Genomic DNA, 20,811 nt, shown 5'->3' with positions numbered 1-20,811 from the left:
TCAAGTGGGATTGGCAATTTCGCTGGAGATGCATGTCTATCAAATGAACTAAATCAAATTATAGACTGCAAACGGGGGTGAATATGTAACAATCCTAATTTGTACACGGCTATCGTATGGATGTCCACCCAAGAGTTATGCCCAAATCAAAGCCTGGCACTGGAAATCTAATCTCATAGCATGCTCAGATCCCAATTGAGACTGGTTGTTCAGGTGGCCGGGCGCCGATAAGCCGGCCGATCGAATAAAAGGGGCCGCCGCTTCCACAACTCAAGATAGTTGCGGTCTGAACTCGCCGGAGTGAGCAACATGAACTGCGTGAGATTCATCTTTGTGCTGAGCTGCCTTTGGCTCGGTGATTCGTTCGCCAGTGATCCGGATGACCCTCTGCTGTTGGTGGAGCTTCCACAGGGGAAGCTGCGTGGTCGCGATAATGGGAACTACTACAGCTACGAGTCGGTTCCCTATGCCGAATCCCCCACGGGTGAGCTGCGATTCGAGGCTCCGAAGGCGTACAAACAAAAGTGGTCCGAGACCTACGATGCCACCCAGCCACCGGTGGTGTGCCTGCAGTGGGATCAGTTCACCCAGGGAGACAATAAGCTGGCCGGAGAGGAGGACTGCCTGACCGTCAGCATCTACAGGCCGAAGAACAGCAGCAGGAGCAGCTTTCCGGTGGTGGCCCACATTCACGGAGGAGCCTTCATGTTCGGGGCGGCATCGCAGAATGGACACGAGAACGTGATGCGTGAGGGCAAATTCATACTGGTGAAGATAAGCTATCGCCTGGGGCCATTGGGTTTCGCGAGTACCGGTGACTCGGATTTGCCGGGGAACTATGGACTGAAAGATCAACGCCTGGCTCTGCAATGGATCAAGCAAAATATAGCCAGTTTTGGTGGTGAGCCGGAGAATATTCTACTTATTGGTCACTCTGCTGGTGGAGCTTCGGTGCATCTACAGCTGCTGCGGGAAGATTTCGCCCAGTTGGCCAAGGCGGCGATCTCGTTTAGCGGAAATGCCCTGGATCCTTGGGTTGTTCAGGGGGGAGCTCGAGGCAGAGCCTTCGAACTGGGTCGCATTGTGGGTTGTGGACTGGCTGCGGACTCGGCCGTGCTCAAGAAGTGCCTTAAATCCAAGACGGCCAGTGAATTGGTTACCGCCGTACGAAACTTCCTCATCTTCTCCTATGTGCCCTTTGCACCATTTAGTCCTGTGATCGAGCCATCGGATGCTCAGGACGCCTTCCTCACCCAAGATCCCCGTGAGGTGATTGAGAGCGGAAAGTTCGGACAAGTTCCCTGGGCAGTGACCTATGTGACAGAGGATGGTGGCTACAATGCCGCCTTGCTTTTGGAGGATTGGAACAAATCTGGAAAGACGGTGCTTGAGGAACTCAACGATCGCTGGTTCGACTGGGCGCCATATTTACTGTTCTACAGGGATTCCAAAAAGACCATCAAAGAAATGGATGATTACTCCCGGAAAATTCGGCAGGATTACGTAGGCAATCAGAGATTTAGTACCGGAAACTATTGGGAACTGCAGCAGCTGTTCACGGATATTCTTTTCAAGAACAGCACACAGGACTCTTTGGATCTTCACCGGAAATATGGAAAGAGTCCCGCCTACGCCTTTGTGTATGATAATCCAGCCGATAGAGGAATTGCACAGGTGCTGACCAGTCGAAGGGATGTTAATTTTGGTAAGTTATGATTTACTTACTGAATCGACTTTATTTAGAAGCCTTCTTTTAGGAACCGTGCATGGTGACGACTACTTTTTGATATTCGAAAACGTTGTAAGAGATCCCCAATTGCGTCCGGATGAGGAAATCATTTCTAGAAATTTCATCAATATGCTAGCGGACTTTTCTCTCAGTGAGAATGGCATTTTGAAATACGGTGAATGTGTTTTTGAAGATAATGTGGGAAGTGAGAAATTCAACTTATTATCCATAGACAGGGAGGGATGTGAGAATAAAAAATTTGTAGAATTTCCCTAATGTTATTGAATGAAATAAAATTGTAATTGATTTTACAGATCTCTTTTTAAGTTCAGTTTTTCAGTCCAAAGTCTTTTAAATTATTCTGAAACCGAATTTCTGACCCCAGACGAAAAATATGGTTTATAGGAAATTTATGCTGATGGCAAGCTCGCACTAGTCTATTAATATTAGCATAAATTAAAATGATTAACATAAAACAAACAGTTGAAGACACTTGTGAAAAAAATAATGTAAACTCTTTGATTCTGTTGAATTTTTTACTAAAGAAAAGAAACATCTATTTCTTTAATTTTTTAAAAAAGTTTCTTTAATTAAACAAAAATAATTTCTTGTTTTTAGGATTAAGTTTTCATTAGAGAAAAAAATTCAAAAAATCAATCGTGTTTCTATTTTTTGTTCCATCAGTGTATATATTTATAATTTGCTAATTTACAACTGACCGCTCGGCATCGTTTACTCACATAGCATTCTCAAAACGCGTTTAATTTTTTGGAAGGCTCGTTGTTAGCGGCTATAAAGAATCGGGGCAACCTTTGTTTGTTCGCAGTTTCAATAATACTTTGTTGAATATCGCAGCATGTATTTATTCAAATGGTTGAAGTGCCTAATTTTGCTGCTGATAGCCTTCTCAGGTACTGGAGCAGACCCCTTGGTTGTTGAGATCCCTAATGGAAAACTCCGTGGCAGGGATAATGGTCACTACATCAGCTACGAATCGATTCCCTATGCCGAACCTCCAGTAGGGGAACTACGATTTGAGGCTCCTAAGCCGTATAGTCATCAGTGGGTGGAAATTTTTAACGCCACTCAGCCACCAGTATTCTGTTTGCAGTGGAACCAGTTCAGGGAGGAAGGCAGTAGGCTGGTGGGGAATGAGGATTGCTTAACCGTAAACATATACAAGCCCAAGAACCAAAGTCGGACTAGCTTTCCTGTTGTGGTCCTGCTCCATGGTGGTGCCTTCATGTTCGGTGGGACAGCATTATATGGACATGATTACCTTATGCGCGAAGGAACTTTGCTTGTGGTAAAAATAAGCTATCGCCTTGGACCCTTGGGTTTCGCGAGCAGCGGTGATAGGGATTTGCCAGGAAACTATGGACTGAAGGATCAACGACTGGCACTACGATGGATCAAGAAGAACATTGCCAATTTTGGTGGTATGCCGGATAATATTGTAGTCATTGGTCACTCTGCAGGCGGAGCATCGGCTCATTTACAACTCCTGCACGAGGATTTTAGCCAGTTGGCCAGGGCAGCCATATCGGTGAGCGGTAATGCCCTGGATCCCTGGGTTGTCCAGCCGGGCGGACGAGGTCGTGCCTTTGAGCTGGGTCGGATAGTGGGCTGTGGACAGGCCAACGATTCGGCGGAACTTAAACGCTGTTTAAAATCCAAGGCGGCCAGTGAAATAGTTACCGCCGTTCGAAGCTTCCTCGTCTTCTCATACGTTCCCTTTTCTGTATTTGGTCCTGTGATTGAGCCTGCAGATGCTCCAGATGCATTTCTCACTCAGGATCCAAGGGATGTGATTAAAAGCGGCAGATTCGCACAAGTTCCTTGGGTTGTAACATACACCACTGAGGATGGAGGCTATAACGCTGCTCAACTGTTGGAGAAGAATAAAACAACCGGTGAAACCTGGATTGATAAACTCAATGATCGGTGGTTTGACTGGGCTCCTTACTTGCTCTTCTACCGCAACTCCAAGGAAACCATTAGGGATATGGATGAGTTATCTAAAATCCTCAGACAGCAGTACTTAGGAGATCGGCGATTTTGTGTGGAGAGCTATTGGGACTTGCAGCGGATGTTTACCGATATTCTTTTTAAAAATAGCGTACCAATTTCCTTTGATCTTCATCGAAAATATGGCAAAAGTCCTGTCTACTCGTTTGTCTACGATAATCCTTCTGATTCCGGAGTGGGTCAGGTGCTCTCCAATCGCACTGATGTCTATTTTGGTTCGTATAAACTTCCATTGCAATAATTACAAGTCCTAAAGTTTTACTTTTTAAAGGTACCGTCCATGGAGATGACTTTTTCTTGATCTTTAACGTTGGTACACTACGAAAAGACATTCGACCAGATGAAGAAGTTATATCAAGAAACTTCATAAAGATGCTGGAGGATTTTGCACTTGACGATAGGGGAACTTTGAAATTTGGCGAGTGCGATTTCCAGAATAATTTGGACAGCAAACAATATCAAGTGCTGCGAATAACACAAAGCGGTTGTAAGAATGAGCAATTATATTAGTTTCCCTAAAGAATATAACATTTTAGTTTGGAAATAAATATACATAATCCAAAAAGATTGCAAGTTAAGAAAAGATTTATTAAACCTTCAGGCCGCTTCAATTGTCAGGGGTTCCTCGATCAGTTCCTCGTCCTCCTCCGGATCGTTTTCATCCCCCTGCACATTGCCGTACAGATCAATCTTGCTGTCTAGGAAGCGAAAGTCCTTGAGGATGTGCAGCTTGTTGCTGAAGCCAGCAATGGACATGAGTTTAATGGGCGATGTTTGCCAAACGGCGGAGTAGCAGGCTGTGTGCTCCACGGGAATATTGGCCTGCAGGGCTCCGCTTAAAGTGTAGGACTGCACATGATTGTGCTCTCCGCCGATGAGGACGCAGTCGTCCACAAAATCGCACAGATGCACGCGACCCGGAAAGTCAAAGACGCGGGTGCATTCCAGGGATCGCAGATGGTAAAGGGCGGCCTTGGGTCCACCGCCGCAGAGCAGCCAATCCTCGTTCACGGCCACTGCTCCTATCCATTTGCCCCAATCCGGTCGCAAAAGCTTGGGGTTCTTGTGCGGCTCCAGCATTGCAGTTTGCTCCTGCTGCTTGGTGCTCCACACGCGCACGGTGCCATCCTCGGCGCCGGAGAAGATCTGTCCTTTGGAATTGCCCACCACACTGTGCACATAGTCCGTGTGACCACGGTACTCCCGCTGGACGCGTCCATCCTCCAAGCTCACTTGGTAGATCACTCCATCGCCGCAGCCGGCGAACAGGAGGCTGTTTTCCGAGTCCAGCCACATGGAGTTCACATCCGGCACCTCGACGGCATCCACCTGCATGGGTATTTTCACCTCCCAGGAGCGTTTGGTGGCCAGCGATTCCTCCTCCTCGTTCCATTGCAATCCGTAAATCAGACCCACTGCACCGACTATCAGGAAATCGCGATGGAAGGCCAGGTAATTGATGTCCACATCGCCGCCCTGCGGGAAGATCTGCAGTTTGCCAGGCGGCTCCTCGGAACCTTTGTCCAGTTCCTTAATCCTGTAAAAATAGTAATAAATAATTAAGAAATCGCGCCAATTTTTGGATCCTCACCTGAGCACGAAGATATCACCAAACAGATTGCCTGCAAAGAGGTGCTGGTGCGAGGTGGATATAGCCTGCGCCAGGACATTATTATAGGCACGCTTCAGATCCTTTTGCTTCATCCTTTTTATTAAATTTAATTAACTTAACCAATTTCAATCGCTTTGTTTACGCCGGTTTATTTAGTAAGACCGTTTCTACGTAATATACCAAAATATACTGCGTCAAATCATAAACATACCAAGCCCGCCAAAGGTCACACTTACGTAGTGTACGCACTGTTACGTAGCTAACGTTAAACCGTTAGACAACGTAATGTTTATTTGAATTTATTTTGAAGAACCTGTTTTTAATCATTCTCAATTTGTTTGATTTTGAGGAAATACACCAAATTGTAATTGTAATTATACGAACAAAATCGCTCGCTGGCGATCGCAATTTGCATTCCATATAAATAATGTTATTCGCCATGTGTGTGCCTTGAATTATCGAATGACAGATGCATTCTGAAGTAAGGGTACTTACCGTAAATGTTTATTTACGATTAATTTCATTAATTGAGAGCTGGATTGCCTTATGCGGCCTAAAATCGGAATTTCTGTTTTAATCAGACATAAAGTTCGATGGCATTCCGCTAAGCCGATATTTATTTGCATTGTCACAGTGAGAGAATACCTTTAAGAAAGTCTGAGACCTTTCAGACTGTCGAAATTATTAGTTGACTAATCGCCTAAAAATATGAATTTGTAAACCCACCATGACGTTTCAAATCGACTAGGTAAATTGGATTGGAATCGAGAGTGAATCATCAAGTTGTGGAAAAGTCTTCGATATGACGTCAATTTTGAAGCGCTCTTTGAGTTTGGAGAGCGTGCTCATGTTCATGTTTGCTTATAAACGAATGGAGATTGCCCACTTAACTTATGATTGGAAAACAATAATAGACAGCTTCAAATTAAATGGCTATGAACATCAGGTTTCCGTTGTTTACCAATCAAACAAAGCATAATTTGCCCGAGCTTTTATTTACCAAATAAATTCTACGATGTTGTGTGTTTATCAATGCTGATTGAGAAATACAAATTACAATCTTAATTTTCCAATCTCTAGATCAACGCTACAAACAAATATTTCTTTGTCTTCTTACCGTTTTTAGAAACAGAAAAAGAGAATTTAATATAGATAGAGATAATTAATTTCGTTCTTAAAAGCTTTTCAAGACATTAATCCTTGAACAAATTGACAATAAATTGGAATTTAATGTTTAAATTGCCGCATCTTCAGTTAAATACTCTTATCAGTTCTATTCTGAAATTAAATGTTAGGTATAATACAGAAGTCACGTATCATCCTAACTTTTATTCTATTGTTTGCGTTGTTGATACACATTTTAAAGGCTGTTGTTCTCGACCGTTCTAATCGTTCTAATTTATATGCAAATTCCGATGGCTTATTAATGTCGAGACAGTCGATTTATAATTAATTATTTCGGCGCCACTAAGCTGTTCGATCTGTCGCAGCATAATTCACATAGTCCGGCCCAGCGCATAAATTCCGAATATCGAAAATTCCCCGATTCCCATTAAACCCCAGAACTTCTCTTTGGGCGTGAGCTTTGTATTTCATTACGGGTTTGGAAGGCGGTTTTCCGGCTTAATCAATTCCTTATCTGTGGGCAAAACATATCAAGTTTTATAAGCGACTTCAGCTGCGCTTCATTTGGCAGCATATTAATGGCATGCAAATTTAATTTGACAACTTGACGTATTATGCCAATTCGAATCGAGATTCCAAGACGATTTGTTTTGACGACTTTCTTAGGTTTTTATTGGACCATTCGAATTTGGCATTTCGCACGTGTTTTTCGGGAATTCCAGTGTTGTCGGAACTGCAGACGGGAACTAGTTTATAATGGCTATTTCAAAGATAATATATCGCATTAGTCTGGGTAACTGGCGCCAAAAAGTTTCTTTACATTTGGCTAACGGCTATCAAGCGATCAAGCGATCATCTTTCTCTACCGACTAATGATAAATGCTTTTGATGAATTTCAGCAAATTTTGTTTGCTACACAGCGTCATGGGAGTTTGTTTTTGTGGCCCAGTATTCGGTTATTTTTGGGAAATCCCCAAGCGCTATAAATTTCTTCTAAGCGGCTCTTTCTTCTTTCTTTTTTGTTTATTGTTTGCTGTATCGCGGGGTTCTCCATCCAAATCTCCAACTCGGTCTTGTCTTCACTTTGGCATAAAATGAGGTCCAACCGGATCTAGTTTGTCCAAGTCGCTGGCCGAGAAACATTTTCAGATCGAGCCCTCGGGAACTCGGGAGTGGAACTTTTACTGCCTGGCGAAAAGTGGTATGGCGACTACTGGTTCTACGCCGTTGCATATTAAAAGCTCATTCGGCCGGCACATTAATTAATTTCGAATTTCGGATTTCTGATTTCGGATCGGATCTCTGAAACAAATGGTGTTAGCGTTAGCTGACGTCAATGGCCGATTTGATGTGCCCATTTCGCCGATACGCCGACGCCAAAATCTTGGTCAATGCACTCTACATGCGCCTAATTAGACGTCAGTTCGAACCGATTCGGATCCAGCTTTCTAGCTGATATCTCTCCGATTTCGATTCCGATTCGGATCTGCAATTCCGAATTCCGTCAAGGTCAGCTACTTTCTCGGGCAAGGTAAGCAACATTTCTGGCGCCACAGACGAGAGCCGCTGAACTTTTGCGGTCGAAAAACAACGCTCTTTCTTCTTTTTTTTGGGTGTTCCCGGGCCCTCATTTGCATCAATTTACATCTCGGATTCCCGGTCGCGTAATTTAAATTTTAATTGTCGAATAAATCTCGCCGGTTCTTCGGGGTAATTTATTCAAAGCATTCGGCGAAAAATGAAATATGCATTCAGTCGGCGGCACTAAAACTCAAATTGGCCCGAAAAGGCAAGAAAGTAAAGTTTTATTTGGTCCCCCGAACCTGTTCTATAAACTTTGACGATGTGCTGAAAACTAATTGGAAGATTAGCCTGTCCATCAATAAAAGACACCTCCCAGAACGGGAAGTTGTAGTTATATGTCCTACACGTGCTGTTTCTCAAGGGATATCAATCCCAAAATCCAGGAATCCCGTAACTCTGGCGTAGCAAGTGTTTCGCACCTTTGTGCCCAATTAATTTTATTACTGTTTGTATATTTATAAACTTGAACCTGCAAATGAGTAATGCAAACATTAAGCTTATAGGGGATTTTCAGAGCTCCGATTTCGGGATGCTCTATTCGATGAAGAGGCACGTGTATTCGCCTGGATCACTTAGCATTACTCCTTTTCCCCGCCTTAGGATTAACATATCATTGACGTACTGGAATCCGTGTTAAAAACAAAGCCATTTGCTGGGTGTTTTTACAATTCGGCTGCTAATTAAGTAAATAAAATGAAGGCGATCGCCAATCTCCGTTGTTTTCATTAACAACGCAACAGGCTGGCGCCAAGCAAATTAACTTCCATTTCGATTGATTGTTTTGATTTGGTTTTTTGGAATTTCTGCGCAGATCGAAAAGAAAACAGGAAAATCGAGGGAAAAAGAAAACAGTAGAACAATAACATTGATTGAGTCAGCATTGTTGTGATTTTGATCTGGAGCGCAATCTACATATTAATATGTTTATAAAAAACAATCGTCAAACTTGATTCATCGCCGTTCTCCCGAAATTTGGCCGAAAGTTTTGCTTGGAATTAGCAACATTTTTGGACTTTGAGGCGTAAATGAATAACTTATTGGAGACGAATTCTTATGGCGCCACTGAATCAGAGAAAAAATTCGGAGTCCCCCCGTTGTTTACGGATCACGAAAATGCCAGTGGAGATGCGCAAAAGCAACTTTCAAAAAAATATTCCATCTTTTTTTCAGTTGAATGAAACATTTCCAACTGTCTGAATTGATAAAGCCAAAGGAAAACGACAAACAAAACGAGTCTTTTAATCAGAATTCCACTAGAGTTTATACATAATTAAAATCGTATTTGTCACCCCAATGGGGCGGTGCTCCATCCAACTCCATCTGGAATACCTGTTCTATTGTCTATTGCCCCGCCAACTAGTATCTCGATTTTCTCTTGCCAAATTATGAAATTTGAGCAAATACAAATTCGTGGAATCATCCTCCGCCTCTCGCGAGAGTGTTGAAATCATCGAGGCCCGAAATATGATATTTCGGGAATAGACGCAATCAAAATAACCCAATTCCACTTCCGTTTCCCATTGAAAAATTTTGAACTTTGCCTGGCTACGCGCGCAAAATGAAAATCGGCCGACTATCTGAGCGTTATAAACGAGATTTTACGACTTGTTTGCTGTCATAACAACAGGCTACCGGAGAAGAGTCTGCCGATCTGCCGATCTGCCAAGATGAGCGGAGAATTCAACCTGAGCTGGGCTCACTCTCAGCCTGAGATAGCCGGCGAAATATTTTGGTTGAGCGCGAGCGACGAGGTATAAAATATCACGGCCCCATCAGAATGGATTTAGATTGAAGCGAACACTCAAAGCGCGCAGAACTCTGAAAAAGAAACGTTAAAAAACAAATACAAAAATCCCCAAAGATTTGCAAAAACGAGAAAAAGATCAGTGACAACAAGTGCAGTAAATAAATTCAAAATGATTATCAACAACAGAATGGCCCACCTGCTGGGATTGGGAATGATTTTACTGCTGATTTGGGAACCCACATCCACGGAAGGCTACGCTTTGGGACACGCAAAGTTCGGGCGGATCGAGAAGTTCCCCTACCAGGTGATGCTCATCGGCAAGCAGCTGTGGCGCAAACGCATCCTGTGCGGCGGAACTCTGCTGGATCGCCGCTGGATCCTCACCGCCGGCCATTGCACCATGGGAGTGACCCACTATGACGTGTATCTGGGCACCAAGAGCGTGGAGGATACGGAGCAGTCGGGCGGTTTGGTCCTGCGATCGAACAAGTTCATTGTCCACGAGCGTTTCAATCCGGAGACGGCGGCCAATGATATTGCCCTGGTCAAGTTGCCGCAGGACATTGGATTCACCTCGCGCATCCAGCCTGCCGCGCTGCCCAGCAGATATCGCCAGGATCAGTTCGCTGGGATGAGTGTGGTGGCCAGTGGGTGGGGCGCCATGGTGGAGATGACCAACTCGGATTCGATGCAGTACACCGAACTGCAGGTGATCTCGAATGGGGAGTGTGCCCAGGAGTACGATGTGGTCACGGCGGGCGTGATCTGTGCCAAGGGTCTGAAGGACGAGACAGTGTGCACCGGCGATTCGGGTGGACCTCTGGTCCTCAAGGACACCCAGATTGTGGTGGGCATTACCAGTTTCGGACCCGCCGATGGCTGTGAGACCAATATTCCCGGAGGATTCACCCGGGTAACGCACTACCTGGACTGGATCGAGAGCAAGATTGGCGGCCATAACGCCCCACATCAGCAGTACCAGCGACCCCATCATCATCAGTACAGTGATAACAATCTCATTTAGGATGGGTCCTCGACGAGCGAGCTCATCCCCACCACCACTGACTGAATCTTTATAGCTTTATGTTCAAAAGAAATTCTCCAATCTTGTGATATATCTCTCATTGAAATCTGTACATTGTTTTTAGCTTTAACTATTTAAAACATCTATATTTATTTTAGTTGTAAGAGTAACAGCGGCAGCGCGAAAAGAGATAAAAATCAAGCCGCAAACAAAAAGAAAGCAACAAATGATGCAAAAATATAAAGAAATTGTATATGAAAAAAAAATAAAAACAAAAATTACAATAACAATAATAATAGCACACAAAAACCTGCTTCGGCTTTTCTGTCTTGACTGTTTAGTCATGCTGATTTTTGTGGAATTGGAATTCCCGCATTTTGGGGATCTGATCTCGAGCGGCGATAATCGCCCGATAAAAACTTTTACGTCGCCAAGTGATAATTTCTTGGCGTTTAACTGTTTCGTTTTCTATCCACATTTTTTGTTTTCCTTTGCCCCCGTGCGTTTTACATAATTTACGAACCGCACAATTATTGGGCATCTTTCGAAAACCACTTATTTTACATAATATTTCTGTGTGTTGACTTTACACTCGACGCGGTCTTTAAGAACTTGAACCCACTCCAGTTCGAAGGGGATGACGCTCGTCTGTCCCACTTGGTATCTAGTTCCGTGATGGATGGACGATTCTATTTCTACCAGTTTCAGTTTGGAGAGGAGTCCGAAACTGACAAGATTTTCTTTCGGCCTTTGTTATTCGAATTGTGTCAGATCTATTTTGCTTTCAAACTGAAGTTCATGACGCACTCTTTGGTTAGAAGATTCTTTCGATGGCATATTTATCAAAATCGATATCATCTTTAATGGCCCGAAATACTTCTGATTTAACTGGGCTCAGAAACAATTCCCCGACGGATTTCAAACTCTCGAGGCAGTCGATCAATTAACCCGATGACTCGCTCTAATTTAAACTCGCTCTAGCAAAGCCATATAATTTATGGCGACCGGGGCAGTTTATCGGGTGCAACTTGTTAATGTGTAGCAGAGATAAATTCACAGAATTTCGAAAGTTCCTCAATAAAATTCTTATATAGTTCAAGTCTTCTTCGATATTTAAACGTAAAAAAGTAAATGATTCGATGCAGCTCCACAAAAAGCACGCAATATTTTTTAATTGATTGCGAAAAATCCATGTAAATGAGATATTTAGCAAGGTATTTAGTTGCGAGGCTAAATCTGTTCTACTTCACTCCCACAACATTTAAATGCTGATAGCAAACTGGTTCAGTGAACGAAATGAACTTGTAGTTTTCGATAATAAATCACGTGGCTCTCGCAGCCGCCTTCAAGGCGAATGTTTTCGAATGTTTTCCTTTCAAGCACACGCGCCCTTGGATCTTTCAATTAGTTTATGAATAATTGGCCCTAAATCGTGCTTAGCCTTTATTAGCATCTTATAGAATTATTCAATTAATTATCAGCATTTTACGATGCATCTCTAAGTACATCAATATCTTACAAACTCATCGGATTCCATTTCAATGTGTAAATTTATTTAAAGCACTATATCAATTATTGCTCGCTTGGACGATTGAAGGATAATGCCATTAAATGTGGTAACATAATATAGATTTAGACTAATTTATTTGGTGTTTCGCTTTCATTTGTGCTCAGCTTTGAGATTGTGGGATTCGCGCTAAAAAGTGCATTAAAAATGTTGCTTGCGTCGCTAACTTTGGTACCGGTTTCCTTCTAATGGATTCGCATTTCACTAGCACTGGGCGGCGGCATTCTGCTGCTTCTTCTTCAGCACACAGTCAATGGCCTGGACGACTTCCAGAAAGATATCGTCCACGTCACGCTCGGCATTGATCTGCGTTTAAGGTAAAGACGTTAATTGAATCGGGGGTTACCTTTTCGAAATGCTTACCGTCAGGGTCTTGGCGTCATAGAGTTCCAGGATGGCGTTGGTGTTCTGCTTGAAGGTCTGCAGGCGAGCCCTAATGGTCTTCTCGTTATCATCCTCCCGCTTCACAGCCGATGCAGCGGCACGTGCCAGAATTCGCTGCACCATCGTGTCCTCGGAGCAATCGAAGTACAGTGCCAGATCGGCGGGAGCAACGCGCTTCTCGAACTCAACGCCCTGGCCCTTCTCACGCGGATAGCCGTCGATGAGGAAGCCCTTCGAGCTTCCCTTGGCCCGCACGATGGCGTCGTTGAGGAGCGACAGCACCTCATCGTTGGACACCAAGCCACCGGTGGTCATTATCGCCTGCAGGGCACGACCCTTGTCCGATCCAGAGGCCACCTGTAAAATAGAGGAGTATTAGTATTGCGCTAAATCAATAAAATGAATAACGAAAGCGTGGATTAAAAGATAAACTCTTTTATTAAACAAGATGTAGTGATTCTTAATACTGATATCAGAAATTAGAGTGATTAGGAACAGAAACATTTTTGAACTACAATTTAGAATGTCCGAACGTTAAATAATTGCAAACGTTTCATTATCTTTATATCTTCCTGCCCAGAAGTACTCTTATAGAATAAGAGTAATTTGAAATTATTAGAAATTTTAAGTATGGATGATTTCAATAAAAAACAGATGGATATGGATCTAGAAAATGTTGCATTATCTTAATAGCTTCTTGCACATATAAGGTCTTGTACAATAGTAATTTGCAGTTAATATTATTTTAAATAAGGATGTTTAGAATAAATAAAAGATAGATTTGGTATACGGTATAAAATCAATGCTCTTTAAGTTCGAAAACGATTACCAAGACAAAAACAATCATATTCTGCCACATCTGCAAACAGATAGCGGAACTATTCCAGTATTTCTGGCCAAATTACCTCATTGCGCAGCAAATCACCGCTGCTCAGATGTGTGAATCCGTATTTTTCCACAATTTTGGCGCACTGAGTGCCCTTGCCGCAGCCGGGTCCACCCAAGATCCAGATAATGGGGATTTCAGACTGTAAAGACAGAGACGGGGTTAGCAGGCTCACAACACCGAAGCGGGGAAACATCTAAAATTTTAGCTTGATTAGTGGTTCACTTTTGTACGCAAGCTTAGTTGGGTTAGGGTTGGATTGGGTTGGTTTTCAAAGAAAGAAAGGGTTCTTTTCGGGTCTAAAAACTTTTTGTGGTGAAGCGGCGGCCAGACAGAACATGCCACATACATCAAGTAATCCTATATAGTGGATACATATATAGTGCCCATCGATTTGGAATCCGGAGGGGCTACTTACAGCGGCTCTCGCCCTACGTAGCTCTTCGGCTCTGAGCTTCTCCTCGGCTTTGAGCTTATCCTCGGCCTCCTTCTTCATGGCCCTTTGGTGACACATAAATAACTACACAATCGAGACAGTTGGTGGGGTTGGTTAGATATCACAAAGTTATAGTGTTATTGAACTACACATCTGAGATGTTTTTGGCTTTGCTAATATGTGTTTATTAGTAATTTGGGCACTCTGCCAGCAGCAAATAAACCTCAATGTTTGCCGACACGCTACACAGTCGTACAAAGGAAAAAAAAGGTATATATATTGACTATAAATATTACATGGGCCCATGACATTGATCTTGAACAGAAGCCACTGCGTAACACACATCATTGATATTTGGGGCAATTCAAAGCAATTGGCACCTCGTCTCCATTCGCACAAATCGTTTCGTTAATGGTATGATTTCATCAAAAAATCCCAATTACTGTAAACAATTGAAGCGCCCCCATATAGCGTGTGTGTGCTGGGTTCTGCAGATCAGCTTTTTATATAGTATCCGAGGCCCCCGCCGATATCAGCCTGTGTTCCGCATTGTCGCACTCATCGAAAGTTTTGGGTGCAAAAAAATAGAAACTAGAAAATGAACGATTTTGAACATCTTGATAATGCCCAGGTTATTTGTTGGCACCTTTGCGTTTTCCTTAGAGCATAAATTCGGGGCTTTTCATTTTCTCTGACGTTGTTTTTAGTTTGCTTTTCTCTTAGCACATTTCGACGCATTAAAATTGTTGCGTGTGAGAATTTATGATTTTTAGGCTCATTTACGTAATTTCTTGATGTGTATATAAAGTAGTTCAGTGACTTTTCAATGTCATTTCCAAGGATTGCCCGTGGTTAATAATTCAAAAAACTAACCTTTACGTGATAGTTTACCAGTTGTTGAGGTTCCCAAATGGATCAATTTAATTATAGCATTATGGCGAGAACTTCTCACATGCTTTCTGCTCAAACGGAACTCGAAAACTGTCCAGCTAACTCGGAGGAATTTTTATGGAAGCCAGCTCTTGATCTTGCTATTTTTTGTTTGTGTCTCTTTGTTTTGACAATTTAATACAGCGACGCGACTAAGGCTAAAACCGGCATGACTGTCTAGTTCGAGTAGCGCCAATAAACACATTTTAACTGCCTTTTTTTTTTGGCGACTAATGAATAAAGCCCCGCCAGAAATTCCTGTGTAGCGGGCAACTGGTCGTAAATTTATTCAAATCGGGATTTTGACGTCAAAATTCGACTGGGGGCTTGGAATGTGAAATTTCGTTTTTATTTTTGTTTGCTTCGTTGAGTTGCTAATTTGTTTGGTTGTTTGTGGCTTTTGTGCGGTTTTTGGGGGAATTTCACAGATTCGTAAGCATTGAAATTAGGAGAGGCTCTATTTATACCGGAGCAGTAAACAACGAACAGCTGACGGGGAATTCTCATTTCTCATTCCCCCCATTTCTCGACTCAAAAAGCTGAGCCCGTAAGCTATGGCCCCCGCCCCCCGAAAGTTTCTCGATTGCATCCCCCGGGCAAGGTCAAGTGCAATGCAAGTGGCTCAAGGTCGAGCTGAGTGCTTAAGAACTTCACTGTGCCCTCATCGGGGTTTTAAATCAAAGTGCGAAACTTTTCCCGTGTAGGTTACAAACAAATAAAAATAAATTGGGCAATAGGCAGAAACGAAAACACAAATCACAGCAGCGCCACCCGCACAAAAAAAAAAAAAAAAAAAAACACTCACCATGATGATGATGTATACTAGATATACTACACGTCGCTGCTGCTGCGGGCCTTTGGCTGAAGAAATCGCGAGATTTTCGGTAGTTTGGTAGCCGGATGCCTTCTAGCCTTCCTCCTTTGCCAGTTCGATTCGATTGCGCCGCCCGACTTTCAGACTTTCCGATTTTCCACCACCCTCTGTGCTGCGTGTGTTGCGAGTGACTGAATGTAGTTTCGCTGCGATTCGATTCGATCCAATCCGATTCGGCTAACGGTTTCACTGCGCGTAGACAGACGCTCACGCGAGCTTTCCTGCGAAGCTTTCCGACGGCCAGTGCTTTTGTTTTGGCCCGTTCCACTTATAACCCGAACTTTTTCAATTCAAATTTTGATTATTATATCTAGGGTGGTAGCGATGCAGACTTCTGTGCCCTTAAAATCCTATTCTTAAGATAAATATAAGATTTGTCAGCAATTTAGTTTAAAAAAATATTATTTCTTATCATATGATCAAAAAGAAATGGTTATAATTTAAATTATGACTGTTACGGATTTAGAAATATTTTAGAAAAAATTCAAAGGAAAATAATTAAATGGAAAATAATTACAATTTTGAATTGGCCAATCTTAATATTATCTAATTTGTAATTTACCCTGAATATCCGATTTTAACGAGTTAATGTCACTCGATCCTGGCGTTTAATCAATGAATCCATATTAAGCTGGATTTCCTCAAACACACTTTCGGGCTGTCGGTCGGCATCAATTTTCAGAGTGATTTGAGCGTATCTTTCCATCACCGCTTTGGAAGAATCTATATAAACGGACAAACTTGGACGTGCTTGGGCCCCAGATGCAAGGGAAGTACGTTGACTTCCGGCTTCTGCGGCCAACTCCAAAGCAATGATCATAGTGGGCGATCCGAAACCATCCTCCAAAATTTCAGCCTCCTCCAAATCAGCAGGGTAACTGAAAATAAATATCAATTGGTTATTTTGAATCTCAGCAATGGGTTGCTGCCTTACCCATCAATGACGAATCCCTTTAGTCCACCGCGATGACTCATCAATTGGTGCTCGATCAGAGGTACAATATCTCTTAGGGGTACTGGTTCTCCCTTCGATTGACATTCCTCGAATTTTACACCATTTGCGCTCTTTGCTGCTATCTGTGAAGAACTTTGACTTAATATTTAATTAATATAAACATTTCTTTGTTTATTTTACCTCTTGTTCAATCAATGCGATGGGATCAATATGCTTGAATCCATACTTGTTTTCAATTTTCTGGGACTGAGTTCCTTTGCCGCTGCCCGGTCCGCCCATCATCCAAACCATTGGAGCATCCTGTAACACATTTGCATTAGATTAAGGGCAGCCAGTGGATATCAGCTTACCATAGTTGAACACAAATTTAGCCAAAACAAATCCTAAACATATAAATAAAAACCTATTTTTGTAAGATTTCGATTGTTTTGACAATATTTGCTTGTTCTATCGAACGCTCTATTGTCGGCATTCTCTATAAACAATGTCTGGTAAACAAAATACATTTTGTGGAGCTTTAGATATATTAACACGTACAATTTATTGAGGTGGCACATCCGCAGTATGGGCAATCATCAACTAATATAGTACAGAAAGGCCTGTATCTGTTTGGATTCGCTAACGGATATGACGAGCAATGGTGCGGTGTGATGATTTTGAATCTGGGCGATCTCGACGTGGGTGGGAAACGCCGACTGCGAAGGGAGGATGATTACATTGAAGTTTGGAGCTTTTGGGGAACTCTTTTTGAAGCCCTCGTTGTGCAGATGCAGATCAAAGGTTATTTTCAAAGCTGTATCTTTTTCTTTGGTATAATCTTTGGTTTTAAGTTGTACAATATCGAACTTTTCAAAGACCTCTTCAAATTTCGCATACGATGATTCGGTTTTCAGGTGATCCACCAGACTGCGACCCATTATGGAAAGCTTTTCTTTTTTACTGACCGGTTCTTCGATAGGTTGTTCAATCGCCTTGCGTTTTTTTGAGTTAAATTTTAGATCGATGGAATCTTCGGTGATCTTAGGGTCTTCTTTCTTTTGAGATGTAATGAGTTCCTTGAAATCTTCCATTCGTTTTTCTACATCGGCGTACAAAGATGATGTTTTAATGTGCTCTGGTACTGGTTGATTTCCCACTTTCTCCTTCAGCAGGGCCCAAATGCAATCTGCACTAGTTACTTGCTCCGGAATTTGTTCAGGAGGTTTATGCCTGACAACTATATAGCCAGCACGAGATAAAGCCGAATAAACCAGGTAGTTGGAATACTTCTCGCTTTCCTTCTCGCCGAGGAGGAGCACATAAGCCTGCTCTATTGAAACCACTGAAACGTAGTACTCCAATTGTAGACGCCCCTGAAAAGGATGTTTTATAAATCTGGTTACGATTTATAGGAATACTTGGTAGCTCACCAGTTCCAATAAAAACATAGCCTCGTAGTATTCTAGGTAGAGCCTTCCCTGCTCACTGTATCCAAAGTTTTCGAATTTACCATCTTTGCGCAGGACTTCAGCCACTTGTTGCTCTTCATTCCAGATGGCAAGGGCCCTTCCTCCAAGTCTTTCTATCCGGGGCACTGACAATTGAGCTCGCAATTGTTCTTTAATATATAATAATAATAATAAATAATATATAATAAGTATAACAAATCTTTACCCTGCGCTCGTCTGAGCTCTTCAAGTTCCGATGCAGTGCCTTCATTTTGGGTTCGTTTTAATCCTCCACTTTGAGGTTCAAACTCCGAGTGGCGATGAGCTATTAGCTCCTTGGCACTGAAATTACTTGATTTTTAACTTTGCTAAGCTAATCCATGTCAGAAATTACCTTAAATATCCGTTTTTTGGACGAATTTTTACAAATTCCGAATTCAATGTTTTCGTCTCCATGTCAGTGTGACCAAAAATAAACCGTTAAAACATACCATCAAGTTCAGACATGCCAAAACTATAAACTCTTACCGATGAATCGATAGGTTTTTGGCGGTTTGTCATCGTGCTTAAATTTTTACGTTGACATAATATTTATTTCAAAATAAATGGGGCGAAAAAACCATCTAGTTTATTTCCTTTCAAATCATTCAAAAATTTCATTACCATTTCTCAGTTGACAATCTTAATCTTTGCCTTATCCCAGCAAATAAATCACAATTCTTCTCTATTTATAAATCTTTATTCTTTGTATAATTGTAGTTTTGTTAGTTTCGCATAACATACGCTTAACATTTTTGCTCTCTAATGCAATGGAGCTTGTCGAAATCTCGAACTCGTTTTAATTGATGTCATATAACATTTTACACCTTGAAAATACACTTATTGGTAGATTTATGAACATTTAATACACCACATTGTTGCTTTTAACTCTTATGCTGTTAACATTTCTCATCTCCGCTTCGACAATTTCAACTTCACGTATATTGCAGGATATTTCTAGTTGGCTTTCTTTGTTTCTTCGGTTTCTTACTACACCGCAAATGGTTTTAAACTCTGAACTGTTTCCGTTTCCTTTTCTGTTTCGGTTTCTGCTGTTGTAAAAACTTAAATACAAAAATTATACACTATAACTAACCGTACATTGTAAATGTGTATCATTATGTATATGTACTTATAATTGATTTATATGTATGCGTCGTGTATTGTATAAACAGTTTCTTCATAGTACTGGTTTGCTCCTTTATTTTGTCCTCGCTAATGCCCTCGAATTGTTAACATTGTTCACCACATATTTGTATTATACATATGCATACATATATCCGTAAATGCTTTACTTATTATCATCTACATATATGCATAGATATATATCTGTTTTGAATGCGTAACGCGTTAAGGTAATATTTTATCTGCCTGCTGCTTTCTATATCTTCCCCCCGTCAGCCACCGCATCACACATAGTATGTAGCTAAACAGATTAAAAATCGCTTAATACTCTCTCCTTTCCTCTGGTGACATGAATATCTACACTTATGTACAGAACATAAAAAAATAAAGGACCGCTCAGACTATGGCCACGTTGGCAGAGTTAACACTCGGTTTGCCCGACGACGCCTTCACCAGGCACGACTGCGAGTTGTTGCCCATGCTGGATCCATCCAGGCTGTCCAAATCCAAGGCCGTGTCTATCATCGTGGTGTCGTGCAGCATCCTCAGCCGCTCCGCCGACTTCACCTGCTCTGCTCCATCGCCCAGGGATTTCCTCTTCACATGACACGAGGCACTAACCGGATCGTCCAGGTCGAGATCATCGCAGAGCAGGGTGGAGGATAGCACATTGCTGGCCTGCTGCTGCTTGCGTTCGTCGATGATGTTGGAGTACACATGCAGGGTGGCCGAATCATCAGCCGTATCATCACTGCCCACCGGGAGCACATTGCTGTAGGTGTTCTCCGTTTGGCCACTGATGGCAGCGGCCAGTAGAGCTGCACCCGCCGAGGGTTTACCCGAACTGGTGGCGGCGGCGGCGGCTCCTCCTCCCTCAGAAGATTTGACCAGGGCCGCCTCGAAGTCCGCATCGAAAAGATTGCTGTAGCTGCCGCTGCGATTGCGCATTTCGCGTGCCTTGTTGGAGGCTATTGCCGCCACGGCAGCCACCACTTCCGGACTGCCCACCACCACCACGTCCGGATCGTCCAGCTCATCCTCGCTGCTGGCGGTGGCCAGCTGGTTCTCATAGCTCACCGTCCCGCCATTGGAGATCCTGCGCTGCTTGTGATGACGGTGATGGCGGTACTGACGCGCCTGCGTGGCCGTCTGATGGGTGTAAGCCGGTATGTCCATTTGGGCCAGCGGTATCTCGTTGTCCACCAACTGAGCTAGACTATTGGAATTACCTGTGAACGAGACAGAGAAAAAGGGAAGAGGGCGCAGAAAAAGGACGTGATTAGTAAATCGTATTTAATTTCAATCTTTTGTATGTTTAATTAATGCATGTAAAATATTC

General features: G+C 42.6%; 8 protein-coding genes across 13 annotated transcripts in view; 3 read left to right on the top strand and 5 right to left on the bottom strand.

Moving 5' to 3' along the window:
• Window positions 1-267: 267 nt before the first annotated feature.
• Est-6 (Esterase 6) lies at window positions 268-2,020 on the top strand. The gene is made up of 2 exons (XM_017141676.3): window positions 268-1,705; window positions 1,758-2,020. The coding sequence occupies exons 1-2, from the start codon at window positions 310-312 to the stop codon at window positions 2,003-2,005; spliced, it is 1,644 nt and encodes a 547-aa protein (XP_016997165.2). The 5' UTR covers window positions 268-309; the 3' UTR covers window positions 2,006-2,020.
• Window positions 2,021-2,547: 527 nt separating this feature from the next.
• Est-P (Esterase P) lies at window positions 2,548-4,267 on the top strand. Its single transcript, XM_017141695.3, has 2 exons — window positions 2,548-3,972; window positions 4,029-4,267. Exons 1-2 carry the CDS (start codon window positions 2,586-2,588, stop codon window positions 4,265-4,267), a joined length of 1,626 nt encoding a protein of 541 aa, XP_016997184.2. The 5' UTR covers window positions 2,548-2,585.
• On the bottom strand, window positions 4,028-6,032 carry thoc6 (THO complex 6). 2 transcript variants are annotated; one of them, XM_070215163.1, is made up of 3 exons: window positions 5,865-6,032; window positions 5,349-5,462; window positions 4,028-5,294 (listed from the first exon to the last, which is right to left on the bottom strand). In XM_070215163.1, the coding sequence occupies exons 1-3, from the start codon at window positions 5,993-5,995 to the stop codon at window positions 4,355-4,357; spliced, it is 1,185 nt and encodes a 394-aa protein (XP_070071264.1). In that variant the 5' UTR covers window positions 5,996-6,032; the 3' UTR covers window positions 4,028-4,354. The 2 variants fall into 2 exon arrangements, with proteins under 2 accessions (XP_070071264.1, XP_016997185.2); XM_017141696.3 differs by lacking the exon at window positions 5,865-6,032 and having other exon boundaries at window positions 5,349-5,546.
• Window positions 6,033-9,494: 3,462 nt separating this feature from the next.
• Window positions 9,495-11,139, top strand: LOC108057352 (brachyurin). The gene has a single exon (XM_017141570.3). The coding sequence runs from the start codon at window positions 9,995-9,997 to the stop codon at window positions 10,847-10,849; it is 855 nt and encodes a 284-aa protein (XP_016997059.2). The 5' UTR covers window positions 9,495-9,994; the 3' UTR covers window positions 10,850-11,139.
• Window positions 11,140-12,382: 1,243 nt separating this feature from the next.
• On the bottom strand, window positions 12,383-16,232 carry LOC108057419 (Adenylate kinase 1). 2 transcript variants are annotated; one of them, XM_017141672.3, is made up of 5 exons: window positions 15,858-16,232; window positions 14,105-14,206; window positions 13,706-13,828; window positions 12,780-13,157; window positions 12,383-12,722 (listed from the first exon to the last, which is right to left on the bottom strand). In XM_017141672.3, the coding sequence occupies exons 1-5, from the start codon at window positions 15,858-15,860 to the stop codon at window positions 12,621-12,623; spliced, it is 708 nt and encodes a 235-aa protein (XP_016997161.1). In that variant the 5' UTR covers window positions 15,861-16,232; the 3' UTR covers window positions 12,383-12,620. The 2 variants fall into 2 exon arrangements, with proteins under 2 accessions (XP_016997161.1, XP_016997162.1); XM_017141673.3 differs by lacking the exon at window positions 14,105-14,206 and having other exon boundaries at window positions 15,858-16,220.
• Window positions 15,953-17,356, bottom strand: LOC138912913 (adenylate kinase isoenzyme 1-like). Of its 2 annotated transcripts, none has more exons than XM_070214716.1 (5): window positions 17,232-17,356; window positions 17,062-17,181; window positions 16,861-17,003; window positions 16,489-16,804; window positions 15,953-16,281 (listed from the first exon to the last, which is right to left on the bottom strand). In XM_070214716.1, exons 1-4 carry the CDS (start codon window positions 17,232-17,234, stop codon window positions 16,504-16,506), a joined length of 567 nt encoding a protein of 188 aa, XP_070070817.1. In that variant the 5' UTR covers window positions 17,235-17,356; the 3' UTR covers window positions 15,953-16,281; window positions 16,489-16,503. The 2 variants fall into 2 exon arrangements, with proteins under 2 accessions (XP_070070817.1, XP_070070816.1); XM_070214715.1 differs by having other exon boundaries at window positions 15,953-16,276.
• Tsen54 (tRNA splicing endonuclease subunit 54) lies at window positions 17,231-18,835 on the bottom strand. 2 transcript variants are annotated; one of them, XM_070214714.1, is made up of 5 exons: window positions 18,703-18,835; window positions 18,535-18,650; window positions 18,291-18,478; window positions 17,419-18,233; window positions 17,231-17,356 (listed from the first exon to the last, which is right to left on the bottom strand). In XM_070214714.1, the coding sequence occupies exons 1-4, from the start codon at window positions 18,762-18,764 to the stop codon at window positions 17,457-17,459; spliced, it is 1,143 nt and encodes a 380-aa protein (XP_070070815.1). In that variant the 5' UTR covers window positions 18,765-18,835; the 3' UTR covers window positions 17,231-17,356; window positions 17,419-17,456. The 2 variants fall into 2 exon arrangements, with proteins under 2 accessions (XP_070070815.1, XP_044250501.1); XM_044394566.2 differs by lacking the exon at window positions 17,231-17,356 and having other exon boundaries at window positions 17,398-18,233.
• A 200-nt stretch (window positions 18,836-19,035) lies between these two features.
• Window positions 19,036-20,811, bottom strand: part of app (Palmitoyltransferase app) — a 67,742-nt gene continuing 65,966 nt past the window's right edge. The window contains exon 12 of one of the 2 annotated variants that reach the window (XM_017141610.3): window positions 19,036-20,701. In XM_017141610.3, coding sequence (XP_016997099.2) covers window positions 19,869-20,701 — 833 coding nt within the window. In that variant the 3' untranslated portion in view covers window positions 19,036-19,868. The remainder of the gene's footprint in view (window positions 20,702-20,811) is intronic. The other variant, XM_017141612.3, reaches the window with a different exon arrangement.

This window comes from Drosophila takahashii, chromosome 3L, assembly GCF_030179915.1.
Source record: "Drosophila takahashii strain IR98-3 E-12201 chromosome 3L, DtakHiC1v2, whole genome shotgun sequence".
Taxonomy (NCBI): Eukaryota; Metazoa; Arthropoda; class Insecta; order Diptera; family Drosophilidae; genus Drosophila; species Drosophila takahashii.
This window is presented reverse-complemented; position numbering and strand designations above follow the sequence as displayed.